The sequence below is a fragment of the Pygocentrus nattereri genome, chromosome 6 (assembly GCF_015220715.1).
Source record: "Pygocentrus nattereri isolate fPygNat1 chromosome 6, fPygNat1.pri, whole genome shotgun sequence".
In the NCBI taxonomy this organism is placed as follows: domain Eukaryota; kingdom Metazoa; phylum Chordata; class Actinopteri; order Characiformes; family Serrasalmidae; genus Pygocentrus; species Pygocentrus nattereri.
Window position 1 is genome coordinate 16,204,853 of NC_051216.1, and position 16,065 is coordinate 16,220,917.

At 38.9% G+C, this 16,065-nt stretch overlaps 1 protein-coding gene across 3 annotated transcripts in view; it reads left to right on the forward strand.

Annotated features, from left to right (window-relative positions):
* Window positions 1-16,065, forward strand: part of hdac4 (histone deacetylase 4) — a 226,699-nt gene that overhangs the window by 104,755 nt on the left and 105,879 nt on the right. The window contains exon 1 of one of the 3 annotated variants that reach the window (XM_017691602.2): window positions 1,340-1,517. The exons of the other annotated variants lie outside the window; for them this stretch is intronic. Within the exon in view, the coding sequence (XP_017547091.1) occupies window positions 1,514-1,517 (4 nt within the window). The 5' untranslated portion in view covers window positions 1,340-1,513. Of the gene's footprint in view, window positions 1-1,339; window positions 1,518-16,065 lie in introns of those variants that run through there. 3 annotated transcript variants of the gene reach the window in all.

Below are 16,065 nucleotides of genomic sequence, written 5' to 3' on the forward strand. Positions count from 1 at the left end.
ATCGCTTGTGTCGAGGCAAATACATGTACAAAAATGTAGAAGGAAGGAAACTTGTTTCTTGAAACATCATTGATCTTAAGAAAAGAAAAAAATGTGATTGGTGCCAAGACAGTTTTATTATTGGTCAGTTAGAAGCTAGGCAGAGTATGGGCATAGCTTAAGCACCTTCCCTCTCTCTCTGCCCCCTTTACTCTGATAGGACGCACCAAGATGTATAGTTTGGTCATTGACGTTGATTTCATAGTTCAAATGAATTATTAGACATGCATAATGGCTGTGGTAGTATAGTATGAAGCTAACCTAAATAGCATTTATACATCTTTCTGATGTTTTCTCAAGGTAACGTTAACATGACAGTCCCAAAAGATAAATGTTGGTGAGAAATTGCATTTATAGCATCTGTTTACATGCTATCAAACTTGTGTTGCAAGTCTCTCAACCAAGACATTGCACAAATGTATGGCACTGTGATTGCCTAATCTGATATCTGACCATCATGAAAGACAACAATATTGTGTAGTCTGATCCCAGCACTAGTGTTATTCATAAGAAACTACTTTTCTCTCCACAGATTCACAGTTAAACAAGGGGTATACCACTAATTTTCATTCCTTATAATCAACAACAGACTCAGTCATCAGCTGTACGTTGTTGTTGTTGTTGTTTGTTATTGTGTTTGTTGTTGTGTTTGTAGTAGTAGTTGTTGTTGTTTGTTGTTGTGTTGTTGTTGTTGTTGTGTTTGTTGTTGTTGTTGTTGTTGTTGTTGTGTTTATTGTTGTTGTTGTTCACACTTTCTTAGTGTTCCTCCATTTATTTAACACACACACTCAGTGATTTTGTTCCGGAAGTGAACATGGATAAAAATGCTGATGCTCTTTAAGGAAACTATGCCAGTGAGTCCTACCTGAAAAGGGAAAAGTTGCTGAGTGTAATTGGTGGAGGGATACATGTAAGCAATGTGTAGACAGTGAACTAATAGGAAGATGTTTGAGAAAGAAGTAGGGGCTGTTTAATTGCAGTGGCTCACAGTGCCTTGTTGCTCCACTGACTTGATAATCTTTTAAATCTTTCATAAAGCACTTTCTATTTTGAGTGCAGCTCAAAGGCCCCTGTTGCAGCGTGTGTTCAGCCATCAGAGTGTAGCGGTAATGAGGATGAGCGAGAGAGAGAGAGAGATGGCCGGACCTTCTGTGAATCTGGCGCGTGTTCCAGGAAACGGAGCAGCGGTGCGCATAAACACTCGGCATGCCTGCGACGGCTCTCTGATGTCACCAGCTGAGAGCGAGAGAGAGAGAGAGAGAGGGGAGGGAAGAGGAGGGAACGAAGGCAGCTAGAGACACAGCCTGAGGCAGAGCAGTACACAGTCATTGAGAGAGACGGAGAGGAGTGAGCGAGCAAGCGAGAGGCTGTGTTTTGGTTACTGACGACTGGCTGTGTGCGTGTGTCCCGGGAGTGATACAGGGTTTTGTTCGGCTCCTAAACGCCCTCTCCCTCGCTCCAGAACGAAGAGCTGATGGGTAAGAGCTCTTGTCTATACTGTACTGTACTGTGTGTGGATGAGTGAGTGGGTGGACAGCGTGTGGAGACGCTGTCTTTATTGAATGGTGCTGATGTACGCTAACTGTTGTAGCGTGTGTGCGCACATGCTGCATCCTTGAACAAGTTGTATATACACTGCAGGAGACAGTGTTGAAAGCTTTTATTTGCCATATCATTTGTATTGTGCTGTGTGGGTGAGGGAGAGAGGCAGGTAGGCAGTTCACTGCGTAGTGTGTGAAGACGGCAATGTGGTTAGCTTGACCCGTGGTCCTTATAGGGATTGGGCAATAGGAGCATCATTAAATTAGTGACCGAGATGATTTGTTTTCAGTATTTCTCATTGTTTTGTTAAAACGTACCAAATAGAGATGGTGCAATACTACCGATACAGATATTGAAAGCTTGAGTGTTGGACGATGCTAATCTGATATTTGTCCTTTAAAAACTGTTAAGCTTGGAAATTAGCTTCACTTAAGTTAGTACTTCACTTAAGCTTACCTACACGATAAGCTAAAAGTTGGCATTCTCAAACCTCTCAGACACTATACTCCACAGGAAGAAACATGCAGTTAACATCACACCAGCAGTGTGGAATAGTTTGAGCCATTTTAGGCTTGGATCTGTGACTAGATTCATTATTTTTTTTTCCATTGAGAACTGAACCGTCATTTTTTTGTTTATTGGTGTGACACATACCTTAAGTGCCTTGTCGAACACTGAATATTTTGAAGGAACTAATATACATTGAAATTATATCACTGCATTCACAGTCGTATGCAAATGTTTGGGTGCCACAGTAGTTTTATTACTGTTTATTTGCTGAATTTAATGTATTGGCGAAAATCAACAGAACATAAAATGTTCGGTGAAATAGTTATGGCACATTTTATATTTAAATTTTTCCCAGTATTTTACACTCAGAAAATAAATGGAACTTGTGCACTAAACTTTGCAGCTAAAAAAATTGATATTAAATTTAAAAATGGGTAGGTTTCTTCTCTTGACTTACTGTCACTTAGACAATCAACAAAACATGTAGTCACATGTCACTACAATTTAAATAAGTATAAAATAATTGCCATCACTGCTACTGATTATACCATCTGAATCTGAAAGGTAAACATTCATGTGCTTTGCAGAGGGACTGTAGTCACTGGCTATTTACTTCCACTGTCTCTTTGTAAAAGGTCACTGGTCATACATGGTTATCACATTTAAATTTAATGCGGTTTGATTTATTAGTAGGTTTTAAATCTGATGAGGTACTGTTAAAAAGCTCTTAAAAAGCTGGTCACAGTAGTCCCTTTCAGCACGTGGTGTTCAGAGGGAAAGGGAGAGAAATAAGAAGGGGGAAAGGGTGGAACACTAGTACAAAGCAAAAAAGGTGTGAAGTATAATGAGGAGATGAGCAGATATGATATGGAGAGTGATGGAGAGAAGGTGCTATCAGTTTCCAGGCAGTGTTATTTGAACAGCAGGACTTTCTGGGGATGATGAGCAGCCTTGGAGATCCTCCATATCTGAGAGAAGCTTTCTGTACATGTTTGTGTTCTGTGGTCTCTGTACACTGTGGTTGTATGGAAGCTTGCTGATAGACAGGATGATGCTGTGAGCCGTGTGTTTGTCCTGTTTCCCGTGGTTATCAAAGCATGTGTGTTTTAACCCCAACAGCTCACTAGTAGAGGATCTGTACCTCAGTTTCTCAATTTTAGAGCCATATATTTCACATATTAGTTTCTAGAACAAATTCACTTCATATAGTTTGCTAATCATCGTTGTAAAATCAGCCTTCACAATACTGAAGATTACAATGCGAAACAAGCCCTTTATTCAGACAGTGAGTGTGTTATTCTGTACCATGAACATCCTGACCAATCCGATTTTAATTGGGTGTTTTTGTGTCGCTCAAGGATGGAACAATAAATCATGTTGGCCAACGTAATGCAGACCAGTTGTTAACTGCATCACATAAAGGGATCGCTGTGTTTTTTTTGTAAGAACATTTGCTAATGAAATTTGTGGTAATGCAATCTTAAAGCAATTTGTCCATATTATTCAGCAGTAGTAGTAATCAGGTAATTTATACTGAGTAAATGAAGCGGAAAATAATGACGTGTTAGAGATGCAAAGTACAATAGTTTAAGGAGTCTAAAAAGCACAGATGAACAGAAGTTTTCAGTCTGCTTTTGAAAATGGCTCGAGTCTATGCACATCTAACAGCCGCTGGGCATTTATTCAAGCAGACAGCATCATAATGGATGAAGACCATCTCACCATGTTTAATTCTGCTTCATTCCAGCTGTAGAAATACAGAGATACTTATACATTTGTTGTGTCTGAATTGCTTCCTTAGTTTGCAGTGGACCCTCAAGGCTTATGTAGCTAACAAGCAGTGGATGTCTTGGGGGGGGGGGGAGAGGGGGGTGAGGGGGGTGAGGTGAGGGTGAAACATGTTCACTGTTTCTGTGATGTCTCAAGAACCAACTCATTTATATATCCATCTATTCAGCCTACAGCAGTTCAGCCCCACCCATTCATGTTGAAGTTCTAATGAGTGTTTCAGCTCTGAGTGCTTTTTGAATGAGCCATGTATCTTATGTCAGTTTTATAGGTGGATTAACAAACAGCCTCATGGTTAAATCGGGGATAGAAAATGGTCATGTGAAAATGAACAATGCACACAAATGTTCTAATCATGTTGCTGGGTTGGTGGAAGGCAGGGCTGAGTTCGGCTCATTGGCATGACACAGTCTTGATCATAAGCAAACACAGGGGCCAGGAGCCTGCAGTGCTGTACCTCAGTGCCATTCACATCTCATTGCACATTGTTCAGTCTTTCCTCGGCCTGTTCCCCAGCCTTGTCCAGCAGCAGCAGGTATGGCCATTGGCCGACACTCTGCAAAACCAACAGTCAGACTCAGTAGAGCCTTCTCTCTCTCTCTCTCTCTCTCTCTCTCTCTCTCTCTCTCTCTCTCTCTCTCTCTCTCTCTCTCTCTCTCTCTCTCTCTCTCTCTCTCACTTCTCTCCTATGGAAAATATTAAGTTTGCTTCATTTTTAGTGAGTGAAGTGTTCAACTGCGCCATCTGCTCTCTTCCACTGCTCCAGTGACACGGACAACTGAATGTGAGAGGGAGGGATGGAGGGAGGCAGCAGGACTGTGACAGTGGGGGGAAGAAAGTGTGTATGTCTGTCTGTGTAAGTGTGTGCGTGTGTTGATGGCTGGATGAAGTGCAGTCTGGTAAGCTTCATACAGCTGTGGTTGGAGGTGGATGTAAATTGTTTTATTAGCATGCAATATTTTTCTCTCTGACTTGATATTAAAGCTCTGTGCTTTCAGCTGTAACTAAGCTCAATTAGAAAGACCTTATTGGCTAATCTCTCTAGAGCTTGAAGCTAATTGGTCAGATTTCCAAACACTCCCCATTAAAGCGCAGCACTGTACCTTTCAGAGTGTATTTTGTTGGAAAGGTTTTTTTTATTTTTTTTTTTAAAGATGTATTAATACAACTTTTATGATGTCATGAATGATGCAAACATGTACCTTTCCACTGGGAAATGTGCCATCAAAACTAATTTGAATCAACCTTTATTTAAACTCTGTACATTGAGGTTGACACTCATTTGCAATGAAGGCAAGCCAATACAAAAATCAGAGGTTGAAAATTTTGAATGTAAAAATGCTAAAAAAATTAATAACACTCATAATAGGTTTATACTATCAAGTTTACTATCAAATCAGAATAGATGTGCAAGATATGCAGTTGGGCCTAAATGACCATGAAAGTACTGGGAGATTCACTCGAAAGAGGCCCAGAATTTTTTGTAATATCTCTCTAGGAGGAAGCTGTTAGAATGAAACGACATGCAATGAGCTCATCAGTATATGGAGCTTCGAATAAGAAAGAATTTGAATCAGAGCGATGAGGTAGGTGCTGGACAGCCATTACCACGTTTCACTTCTGTTTGCAACTTCTGGGTGCATAACCCCGTACCCTTTCCGGTGTCTGGCAGAAAACAGAGATCAAATTTATTTGTTTGATTCAAGTGAATCTCCCTGTACATTTACATTGTTTGTACCTTGATAGACTAATTTATGTGGACCCTTTTTTTCAGACAATCTTAAAATATTTGATAAGTTACTTTAATTATTATTATTATAAACTCCTTCCTGAGTGCGGCTATTCAAGACTAAATGAATGCCCTACAACCCTGAGTTGAGCTTGTTTTGGTTGAACTGTTTTCTTCTGTTTTCATCTTTTATAATTACACCAAAAGTATGCTTCTTCTATGAAATTATAAATATTAAACAGCCAGATTTCCAGAAATTAAACTTTCTATTTATTTAGTTTGTATGCATTTTGCACAGTTCTTTCAAAACAATCTGAAGCTTACTCAAGGTAAGCGTACTCAAGAAACGGAATTTACCAAATTTCAATGCGCTAGTAGCCGGTTTTATCCGCATCCTGGAGACAATAAGCATTCATGTTCCTAAATATAGACTGCTGTCTAAATTACATCCTGCGTCCATGATAATGTCAGCGCTTCTTAATTAGTCTGCAGTCTGTGCGGCCCACAGATGCACCCGCTTCCTGCAAATCTCACTCATTTCTGGTTAAAGCCACACCCACTTTCATTTCGTAGTTTAAAAGAAGGGTTCATAAAATGTCTGTTGATGTCTACTTATGAGTTTTGAAAATGTGTGAATGATCATCAGCCCTAATTATGGATATAATGCATGTTAAATACCACTGAATTAGAAAATGTCATATGGCATTGATACCGGCAAACTGGTGTTGACAGTATATCGTCTGGCACTACTCCCTGCTCTCGTCTTTTTCACAGGTTACCTCTCAGCATCTGGCCTCTGGCTCTCTGTAATATCAGTGCCGTAAAGCCAGAGTGAGCTAATCCTACTCTTGCTCTGGGCTGCAGTGATACAGCTGAGTCGCTGAGGAAACCTGTGCTATAAATAACTCCTCCAGTCAGCGTGGCTCATACACTACGACCACCTCATAGTGGTCAAAACTGATCAATATGTAGCATCTCAATAAGCAATACAATCTCAGCAGAAGGTTTGGATGTAATACTCTAAATATAATATTAACAAAACCTGTTAATAGGCCTAAGATTAAAATTTCCAGATTTGTTAATCACCTTTGGTTTATATGCAAATCAGGACTAGGTTGAATAGCACTTTGAATAGTGAATATTAGTGAAGAGTGGCCCTGCACTTTGTTGCTATATTTATTATTTGGTTAGCAGTTCTCTGACTGTATTATGATTTATATGGCTCATTTACTTCTGCACTCTTTTCCACAGTGTTACATATAAGGTGATGCTCACCTCCCAGTGTTTTTGGATGGGGTTGAAAAGCTGAGGGTGCTGAATGTAAGATGCCCATATAAGCACAGGAGGGCCTGAAGAGTGCAGCCTAGACTCCCCTAAAGCATCTTCTTCTGTCTGCTGGCTTACATTTAGAAAGGCAGTGTAATTGTATTTGTTTGCTTCACACTTTGGATTCAGGAGCTGTGACTATTACATCATTAAATTCAATAAAAAAAGGCTGAAAGGTAGATGATAAACTTGATAAACTATCACTGATTAGTTGGCAATTTGAATTATTGTAATGCATATCATTCTGTCTGTGTGTGTGTGTTTGCATATGTGTGTGTATATATACATAAAAAAAAAAAAAAAAAAAAAATATATATATATATATATATATATATATATAAAATCTTGGTTAGATTTTCACATTGGTGTTGATTTTCAGTCTTTAGTAGCTTGGACACTTGTACACATACACACTGCTGTACTTTTACTTTTTTTAGTCCAGTAGTTTTACTGCTGGAGCCTTTCATGTTGTAGCCTTTTCCATTTAAGTTGTAGGGCTCTTGGCATAAATGATGTCCTGAGGTAATGATACAGGACACAGTGGTGTCTTTTGCCGCTCACACTGTTGAACGAGTGTGTGGGCAGCGTGCATGGAGAGCACTTGTTCGCTCAACTGGCCATTCCTTACATAACCTTGTGTATTTGTGTAGTTGGCTGTACATTATCTTTTGTTTACTGTAAACATGCCATGATAAATTATTATTTGAGCTTTTGTGAGCTTTGGCCCACAGAAATCTGTATATAGGCCACTTTGTTTGGTTTGTTTGGGCTAGTTTAACAGCTGAAATGATTGCTGTGGCTCGTCTAGTTGTGATTGGCAGTGCATGATTTAGGACTGATCACGATTGTGGCCATAAGTTTAAGCATAGCTGGATCTGGAGAGGTGAATTATTGATGATTGATTGAGAAAGTGAATCATTTTTTTGTACTTTTAATTGAGTAATTGAGTTCAGTCGATTAATCCTGACAACTTTTGTTCAAGCGAAGGCTGGTTAGTAGGAAGCCGGCTTCAGCCTTGTTTAAACTGTAGGTAGGATAGTTTGTCTGTCATTATAAGATGCATTAGAAGAATAGTTAGGATAGTTTGAATGCCTAAATTAGTTTATATCAAGCTGAATCTCTACTAAATTAACATTAAAAATACATTTGAACACTCTCATGGCCAAATGATGCCACCTTTAATGTTATTGTACATTTAATATGGTTTGCATATGTTTACATAAGTTATTGGCCATGTTAATTTTATGCATACAAAACATACATAGTGCTGCCTGTTTTTTTTTATCTAAAAATTGGTGAAATAATTAAAGCATGTGTCAGTAGTCTTGTACATTATCACATTTTAAAAATACTGCAGTAATACTGATAATTGTGATAATTTGACTTACTTTATTAATTTTCATACTGTTTCATCTCTAGATGATGATGATGAGGAGAATAATAATAATAATAATAATAATGATAATTATGGTATAAAATGGTTAAAGATTATCCTCCAATTATTTTGACTTAAATAATTTAGTTTTATTGGATTCCTTGATTCCCCCACGACCCTGAGGGAGAAGCGGCTTAGGAAATGGGTGGATGGATTCCTTGATTCCTCAAAACACCCACAGTAAGACTCGTTTGGAGCTGTGATTAGGAGACATGCAATAAAAAAGTGTTGTGATAGGCTTGAGTGCTTATTGCAGTCTTTAGTAATAGTTAATAATCAATACATCATGCAGGCGTTGACAGTCTAGCTTGACTGCTGGGTTGATATACATGTAGGCCACTAATGCAGCAGGAATGCTGGGCCCCTGCAGCTGGGGATGAGTGGCTGTAATTGTGTATTCATTCCAAGCCGCTGAGTAATCCTGGCACCCATTGATCGCTGGACTTCACTGCTCTTGAATTAATAGAATACATTTGGATGGCTGTGAGAATCTTCCATGCAGTCAGGTGAGTGACCAGAGATGGAGATGGAGGGGCTTTTAACTGGCACTCAGCTTTTCACTTTAGAAACCCGTGCAGTTTTTTTTTTTTTTACAGCTCTATACCTGTAGTATTTTTATTGAGTAAGAGATGTGTGCTACTATTGAAAGCTTATAGAAGTGTAAGTGAATATTGATTGCCAAGTTTATTGCATATCACAGTGTAGAGGATGCTGCCCCTATAATCTCAGCCAAGCTTTGTGGTGAGAAGCTTTATGCCAGCTGATACAATAAAGAGTCTCTGGTGATCAGCTTACAGTGTAACAAAGTGACATTTTGCTTCATCTATCAGCTCCACCCACCTATAGTTTGTGTGGGTTGGACAGCATCCTTTGCTGTACTGCTACTCATGGCTTCTGGTCCAGTGTTTCTGACAAATGTATGTTGGTCACCACGCTTGGCCACAAAGACGCTACATTGGCAGAGCCTGTCAAATGTGTTACTTTTTTCACAATGTGATTATACTATGGTAATTATAATTGAATTATAAGCTGCACTTATTTTATTGTACTGCACTGTGTATTGTAGTTTATTGTATTGTATCTTATTGTTGTTGTATTGCATTGAATGGCACAGAGTTCTGCGTTCAACTCTGTTTCTTTTTCTCTTGGTGTCTGCAGTGACATTTTGTCTCTAGCAGTATCTGAGCTCAGGACTGTCTTTTTCTCTAAGCTATTGGTAACTAGCAAATATACTTTCTCTAGACAGACAAAGCACTTCTTGTAAGTCGCTCTGGATAAGTGCTAAATGCTGTAAATGTCAATTTAAATGTAAAGAAGAGTTCCTTCAGTAACTTCCTCTTTTACAGGTGCTCCTCTGGAATTTTATTTTTCTCCACATCAGACATGTCTGTGTTTCCCCTCCTCCTACAAATCTTTAGACAAATTGCCAAATTTCTGCAACTCAATGATGCTCTGCATGTTTTTCAGGCAGATGATTCTAGATTTTTGGCCTCTGCTACTTGCTGTATTTGATCTCTGTTAGATAATAAACTCTTTCTGAATCGTAAATGAAAAATGGCTACTCTAGAAAGATCACTCAACCATTTATCAACGAGTATCAACTTGTTTTGAAATTCTTTCTTAAAGTTCTCTAGAAATAATGGCTAGTTGTATCACTGTCAGTTCCTTGAAGATCTAATGTTAAATTTGAATCAAATAAAACTGAAAGTCGTCCAGATACAAGAATTTGATCACTTGAGGAGACTTGTAAAAAAAAAAAAAAAAAAAAAAAAAAAAAAAATATATATATATATATATATATATATATATATATATATATATATATATATATTTATTTTTTTGGGACAGATACCCACCTGGTAAACTAATCCAATCTGAATAGGGCTAAAAACTAGATTTTCATTTAATATTTCACATACTACACTGCACTAAATGCAAACAGGACTGATTTTGCCATCATTTTAATGAAGTATGCAGTTGGTCCCTGTTCTTTAAGTACTGATGAAGTTCAAGATGTGCTCTGGAAAGCATATTGTGATGTAATATGGCATAGTCGATTGCAATACTGATATATTGCCCACCCTTAGTCCTAAGACTATAGATTTTAACTCTAAAAATGCTTTCATCAAGTGTTTGTTCTTTTTCTTAACTAGCACTCTGCTCTTTTCTTCAGAAACTGCAGTCTTTTTCACAGTAAGAAATGTGTGCTGCTGTTGAAAGCTTTGGAACATGTAGGTGAAAATCGATTGATATCATATGTTATGTAAGTGTGAACTATTGGTCTTAAAAGCAAAGCTCACTTTTCTTCATTGTGCATTAGCTCTTTCACATCTGCAACTGCAGATCAGTTTTCCCCATTTTGAGTGATACGAGACTGTGTGGCTGCAGTAATTGCCAAAAGCTGTGACTCAACTTTGCAAATGATGGAGCCACCACATTACTGAAATGTTGTCCAAAGCAAGAAGATGAATTCCTTTATTTGTATTGTTGCTTGTCAAAGTTCATGAGCTGTAGTGGCCTAATCTTCAGTGTACATGGAGGCTGTTGTGCTGATAGATGTTAGTAACACTTCAGGTCACAGAAACTCACCGTTTTCCCCACTGAAGCTCTGCCTTGACTCAATTTGAAGCGTCTTTTCTTCGTATTTGAGTACTCTGTGCATAGGCACCAGACTGCTGATGCCAAGTCGGGCTTAAGCTCCATGGAGTAACTCTAACGTTCACATGCTCCGGCTGTTACAGTGCAGCTGGGGCTAAAAGCTGGCTTTTGAGTGGTGTTACTCGGTTGACGTAAGCAAGCAGGCAGGCATTCCAGCTGTGGATGGCAGGACTGCTGTATGTATTTGTGTGCACTCCTGCAGTAGTTACGGAGAGCCGTGCCAGCGGCCACCCAGCTGTTTACACACCGCCGTTCCACGGCAACCCTGCTGAGGTCATCATGACCTCATCAGGGAGCTCTTGGCCAGTGCGGACACTCTTTATTTAACAATTCTGAAGGGTACAGTGAACGGGAGGTTATTTAGGAGTTTGGAGAAGACGTCTGGCATACCGAGGGAAATGTGCACCCTCCTGTTCCCAAGACCCTGTAAACCACATGACCCTCATGCTGGTTGTTGTGTACATCTGCCTCTCAAGCTGTTTTTATGATGCATGCAGTTGTGTGGAGTTATAAAAGTACTAATACCCATGATATAATGAGAAAAGGTGTGACAGTTTATCACAATAACGTATTGTCATCCCCTAACCCTCCCCCTCTCTCACTCCCTTCGTAACTCTCTACTTGCATTTTCTCTCTTGGGCATGATTTGAAAACATGATTTGAAATACTCTTTACATTGTGATAGTTTCATTATAAATAGACTAATATTACTGAACAAAAACATTCGTAATAAAATGTGGCCATGCGCATCTTTTTTTCAAGGAAACTTTGGGTCCCACAACAGAAAGATGTCAGTCACGTCAAGTCCATATGGTAGAATAACAGTGATCTTACAAAGTTATTGTATGCCACACTGTACAAGATGATGCCAAGTTTGGTCAAGTGATATTAATGTTTACTTGCACTTCATGCCAGATAATGTCAAATGTTCTCTGACGATCAGCTGATTTAAGAAAATGACCACATTCTGTTTGGACCTTTTAGCATCAGCTAATCTCACGTGTAGTCGGCACGAGTTGTCATTGTGTGCCATACTGCTGTTGGTGGTTTTTAGCTGTCCAAAATCTGATTCTTTCAAAAATCGTAGACTGTCGTTATGCAATACAATGGAATGTCACATTATACTTTCTGGGATCATATTTTAACTCTCAAGTGTGAAAATCTTTCAGGTTTTTTTTTTTTTTTTTTGGATGTAGTGTGTAGCATGATGTGCTTTTACGGTAAATCAGGTCTTTATTAGGTCTTTATTGTGCACCGAGCACTGAACAGTTTAGTTTTTAACTAAAGACAACTTTCCTGAAGGTGAATCATGTTGTCTTGCTGTGAAACGTTTGTCCACTTTGTCCTGTCATGTGATTTCCTGACTCTGTCTGTCATGTATAGCGAATGTTGGTATTGATGAGTAATCTGGTATGGATCTAGTGAGGCCTTGAGGGGAAGAGAAAACAAGTGACTGATATCACTCCCAGTCAATGGTTATGAACAAAACGGTTGACTCTTAAGATATTTTTAGTTCCTTTATGACATTTCAACTCCTTCTCTCTCGATCTCTCTCTTCTTTTTCTGCCACCACTCCTGTGACCATTAGAATAACTGAAGGAGATTAGCAGGTTCAATCTATCAAGCCTTGTGCCTCATAGGTCCTGCCAACCTCTCTTCTCCCTCTTCTCTGTCCACCTCTCTTTACACCATTTGTGTAAAGAGTGGTCAATACTAACAATACACAGTACGCATGGCTCTTCCACTGACTTGTGCAAGTGATAAATGATGAACACAATGAAATGAGTCCAGTGCTACTTTTTTTTTTCTTTGACCAGTCAGGGTCAGGATGGAGGATAGGGTTAGGTTATAGTTATATAGTTGTCTGTTCATAACAGAAGCTCTGGTCTCAAACTGCTTTACCTTAGACGTGCAAATTTCATTCTGTGTTCACTCAAGGCAAAGGCATTTTTACACAGTGTAAAAGAAAGCAAAATGGCATTTCAAGGAATTCTTATGGCAGCATTGACTTTATTTGTTTTTCTGATTAGAGATGTGTTGTGTACTCTTTGTAAACAGAGGAGCAGCATGATACTAATGTGACATGCACACCCCTGGGGCTCCTCTACAAGACAGGGAGACAAATCAGATTTTTCCACATATTTGATGCATGTCTGATCTTTTCCTTTGAAGTCTGATCACATGACAGAATGTTCTCAGTTGTGATTAGGGCTGTGTGTGTGTGTGTGCTTCAGTAACTGAGCCTGTGCTGTAGTGCCAGCCTGCGCAGCGCTCTGTTAACCACACTTTTCTGTGGAGAGAAGCCTGCAGCTTTACCCACAATGCCTTAAATGTGATGAATCTTTGGCCCACAGAGGCAGTGCTCCCATGATGCATCATGCTGGTAAGGTACACGATGTGATGGTTGCTGCTACATGCACAGCGATAGTGAATCAATCTTTATCAGTGTTCACTCTGGTGCTGTGTGTGTGTTTGCCTGCGCATAAGCTGCTGTTTTGCAGGGTTTACAAATACTGACCAATGTCGTCCATGTCAGCAAATCCTCTTTAGCTGAGCTTTGGTTATGGGTGTGAGTAGTGGATGTTTTTTATGTATTTATTTATTTATTTTATAGGCCATGTTGGGTCATTAAGATTGCTAGTATAGCAAACATTTCTGTCCACAAAGTGTTGGAATTGGTCCCATGCCAGCACCTGAATGTAGGGTCATGATTCGTATGTAAAAGTTTGAACGCTCCTGGTCAGATGTGTGATGTTGATTTTCTAAGTTAACACATCCTCTGCAGAGAACAGACTTATGCATGTTTAATGCACATATAATGTTTAATTGTTAAAATTAATATATGGGGAAAAATAATGTAAAATAATGAAAAATAAAATATGGATTGTGCAGAAACGTGGCATATGCTGTGTATCTTTCACTCTTCTGCAGTTCTGTTCAGTCCGCTTGGGTCATGATTCTGAAGATGTTTTTTACCACAATTATCTCCCAGTACTTTTATGACTCCAGGATAGCTGCACATCATCGCACTGTGAGGTTATGAAGTCTCTAACACCCTGCATGTGTGTGTATACACCACGTGTTTTTCCTCAGTGTACACAGAGTGTCTCATTACCGTCCGCTGCTTGTGTGAAACTCTGAGCTCTAATGTTATCTAATCCCCCTTCGCCTCCTGATTTAATAGTGACACAAGTAAACAAACGTAGCTCTGCTGTATCTGGCTGTCTGGTTCATATGCTCTGCTCTCTGTGAGCGCTGTTACTTTGAATGAGGGAGATGTGTGCTGTTGCTGAGCCTGAGAGGATCTGCTTAACCCTTAAGTCGGGCATACACTGTATGATTTTAGGCCATTTTAAAGCCTTTAGTTGTAGCTGAGTAAACATAGTCAAGGCCATAAGTATATCATGACACAACTTTTGTAATTTTGCTTCTGTACGCCACAACAATGAATTTTAAATGAAGCAGTCAAATGTGATTGAAGTGTTGACTTTAATTCAATGAGTTTAACAAGAGTATTGCATTAACTGTTTAAGAATTACAGGCAAAAATTACATAATCCCTTCATTTTCACAAGCTCAGGAGTAATTGCACAAACTAACAAATATAAGGGCCACTTTTAATGCTTGGATGCAAATTATTGCAGTCAATTACTGCCACTTAAGACTGGAACCCATAAATATCACCAAATACTGAGTTTCCTCACTTGAGAGGCTTTGCCAGGCATTTACTACAGTCATATTTAGTTGCTATTTGTTTGTGGAACTTTCTGCCTTCATAGGTCTTCAGTATGTGAAACCAAGCATTTAAGATTCAATTTCTTTGCCTTAAGAAGCTCTAACATTGCTTTTGTGGTGGGTTTTGGGTCATTATCAATCTGTAGTGTGAAGCACTGTCCTATGTGTTTTGCAGCATTTGACTGAATCTGAGCAGAAAGCATCTCTCTGTACACTTCAGAATTCATCCTGATACGTCTATCAGCAGCCACATCATCAATGAACATTAGCGAGCCAGTTCCATTGATATCCATACATGCCTGTGCCCTAACACTGCCTCAAGAGATTGTGCGGTATAATTTAGATCATAAGACTTTCTTTTCCTTCTCCATGCTTTTCTCTTCCCATCATTCTGGTACAAATTAATCTTGCTTTCATCTGTACAACAAATCCTGTTCTAGATGTGTGTAGGCTTTTTTAGATGTTTTAAGTCTTATCTGACCTTTCTATTCTTGTTACTAGTGGTTTGCGTCTTGAGGAAAAACCCTCTGTATTGACATTCTGTGAGCATCTACTTTACATGTATTCCTGGCCTTCCGGTCGCCAGTGCATTCCTTCTTCATAAGAGTGTGCCAACTTATTGATTTGGCCACTCCTAAAGTTTCTGCCATCTTTCTAAAAAGTCTGTTTTGAAGCCTAATGATGGCCACCTTTTACACATGTTTACCCCTCTTTGGATGCATTTTGAGAGTTCCCATGTACAGCTACCAAATGCATGTTCAACACTTAGAACTCCAGACCTTTTGGCTCCTTGGTTTGTTGTGAAATTACAAGAAAGTCACACCTGGCCATGAAACAGCTTATCAGTCAACTGTTGAGTTACTTTTGAGCCTGTGAAAATGAAGGGACTGTAAAAATGACTAATTCTTGAACAGTTAACTTTTTTTTTTTTTGTTTGTTTGTCTTTTTTTTTTGTTTTGTTTTGTTAAACCCAAAATTTAAAAAAATTGACACTATCCAAATACTTATAGACCTGACTGTATGGTCAATAATGTTGGAATTATGAGGTATAAAGATTAAGTGTTTTTTATTTTTATTTTTTATAATGTCTTTGTAAAATAGGCTCTAGAGAGAGACGTGTCCCCCACCTATGTACATTATCTCCTGGTTTTAGTTTCAGTACACAATGAGGCAAAAGTTAGCAAAGCTGCTGTAGCACAGTTTATAGTTTTGTTTCTTTTTTGTTTGTTTTTTTTTTTTGTATGAAACAACTTTATTAGAAACTGTCTGTAGGATTTGTGCTTCATGTGCAGTATTTGTACCCA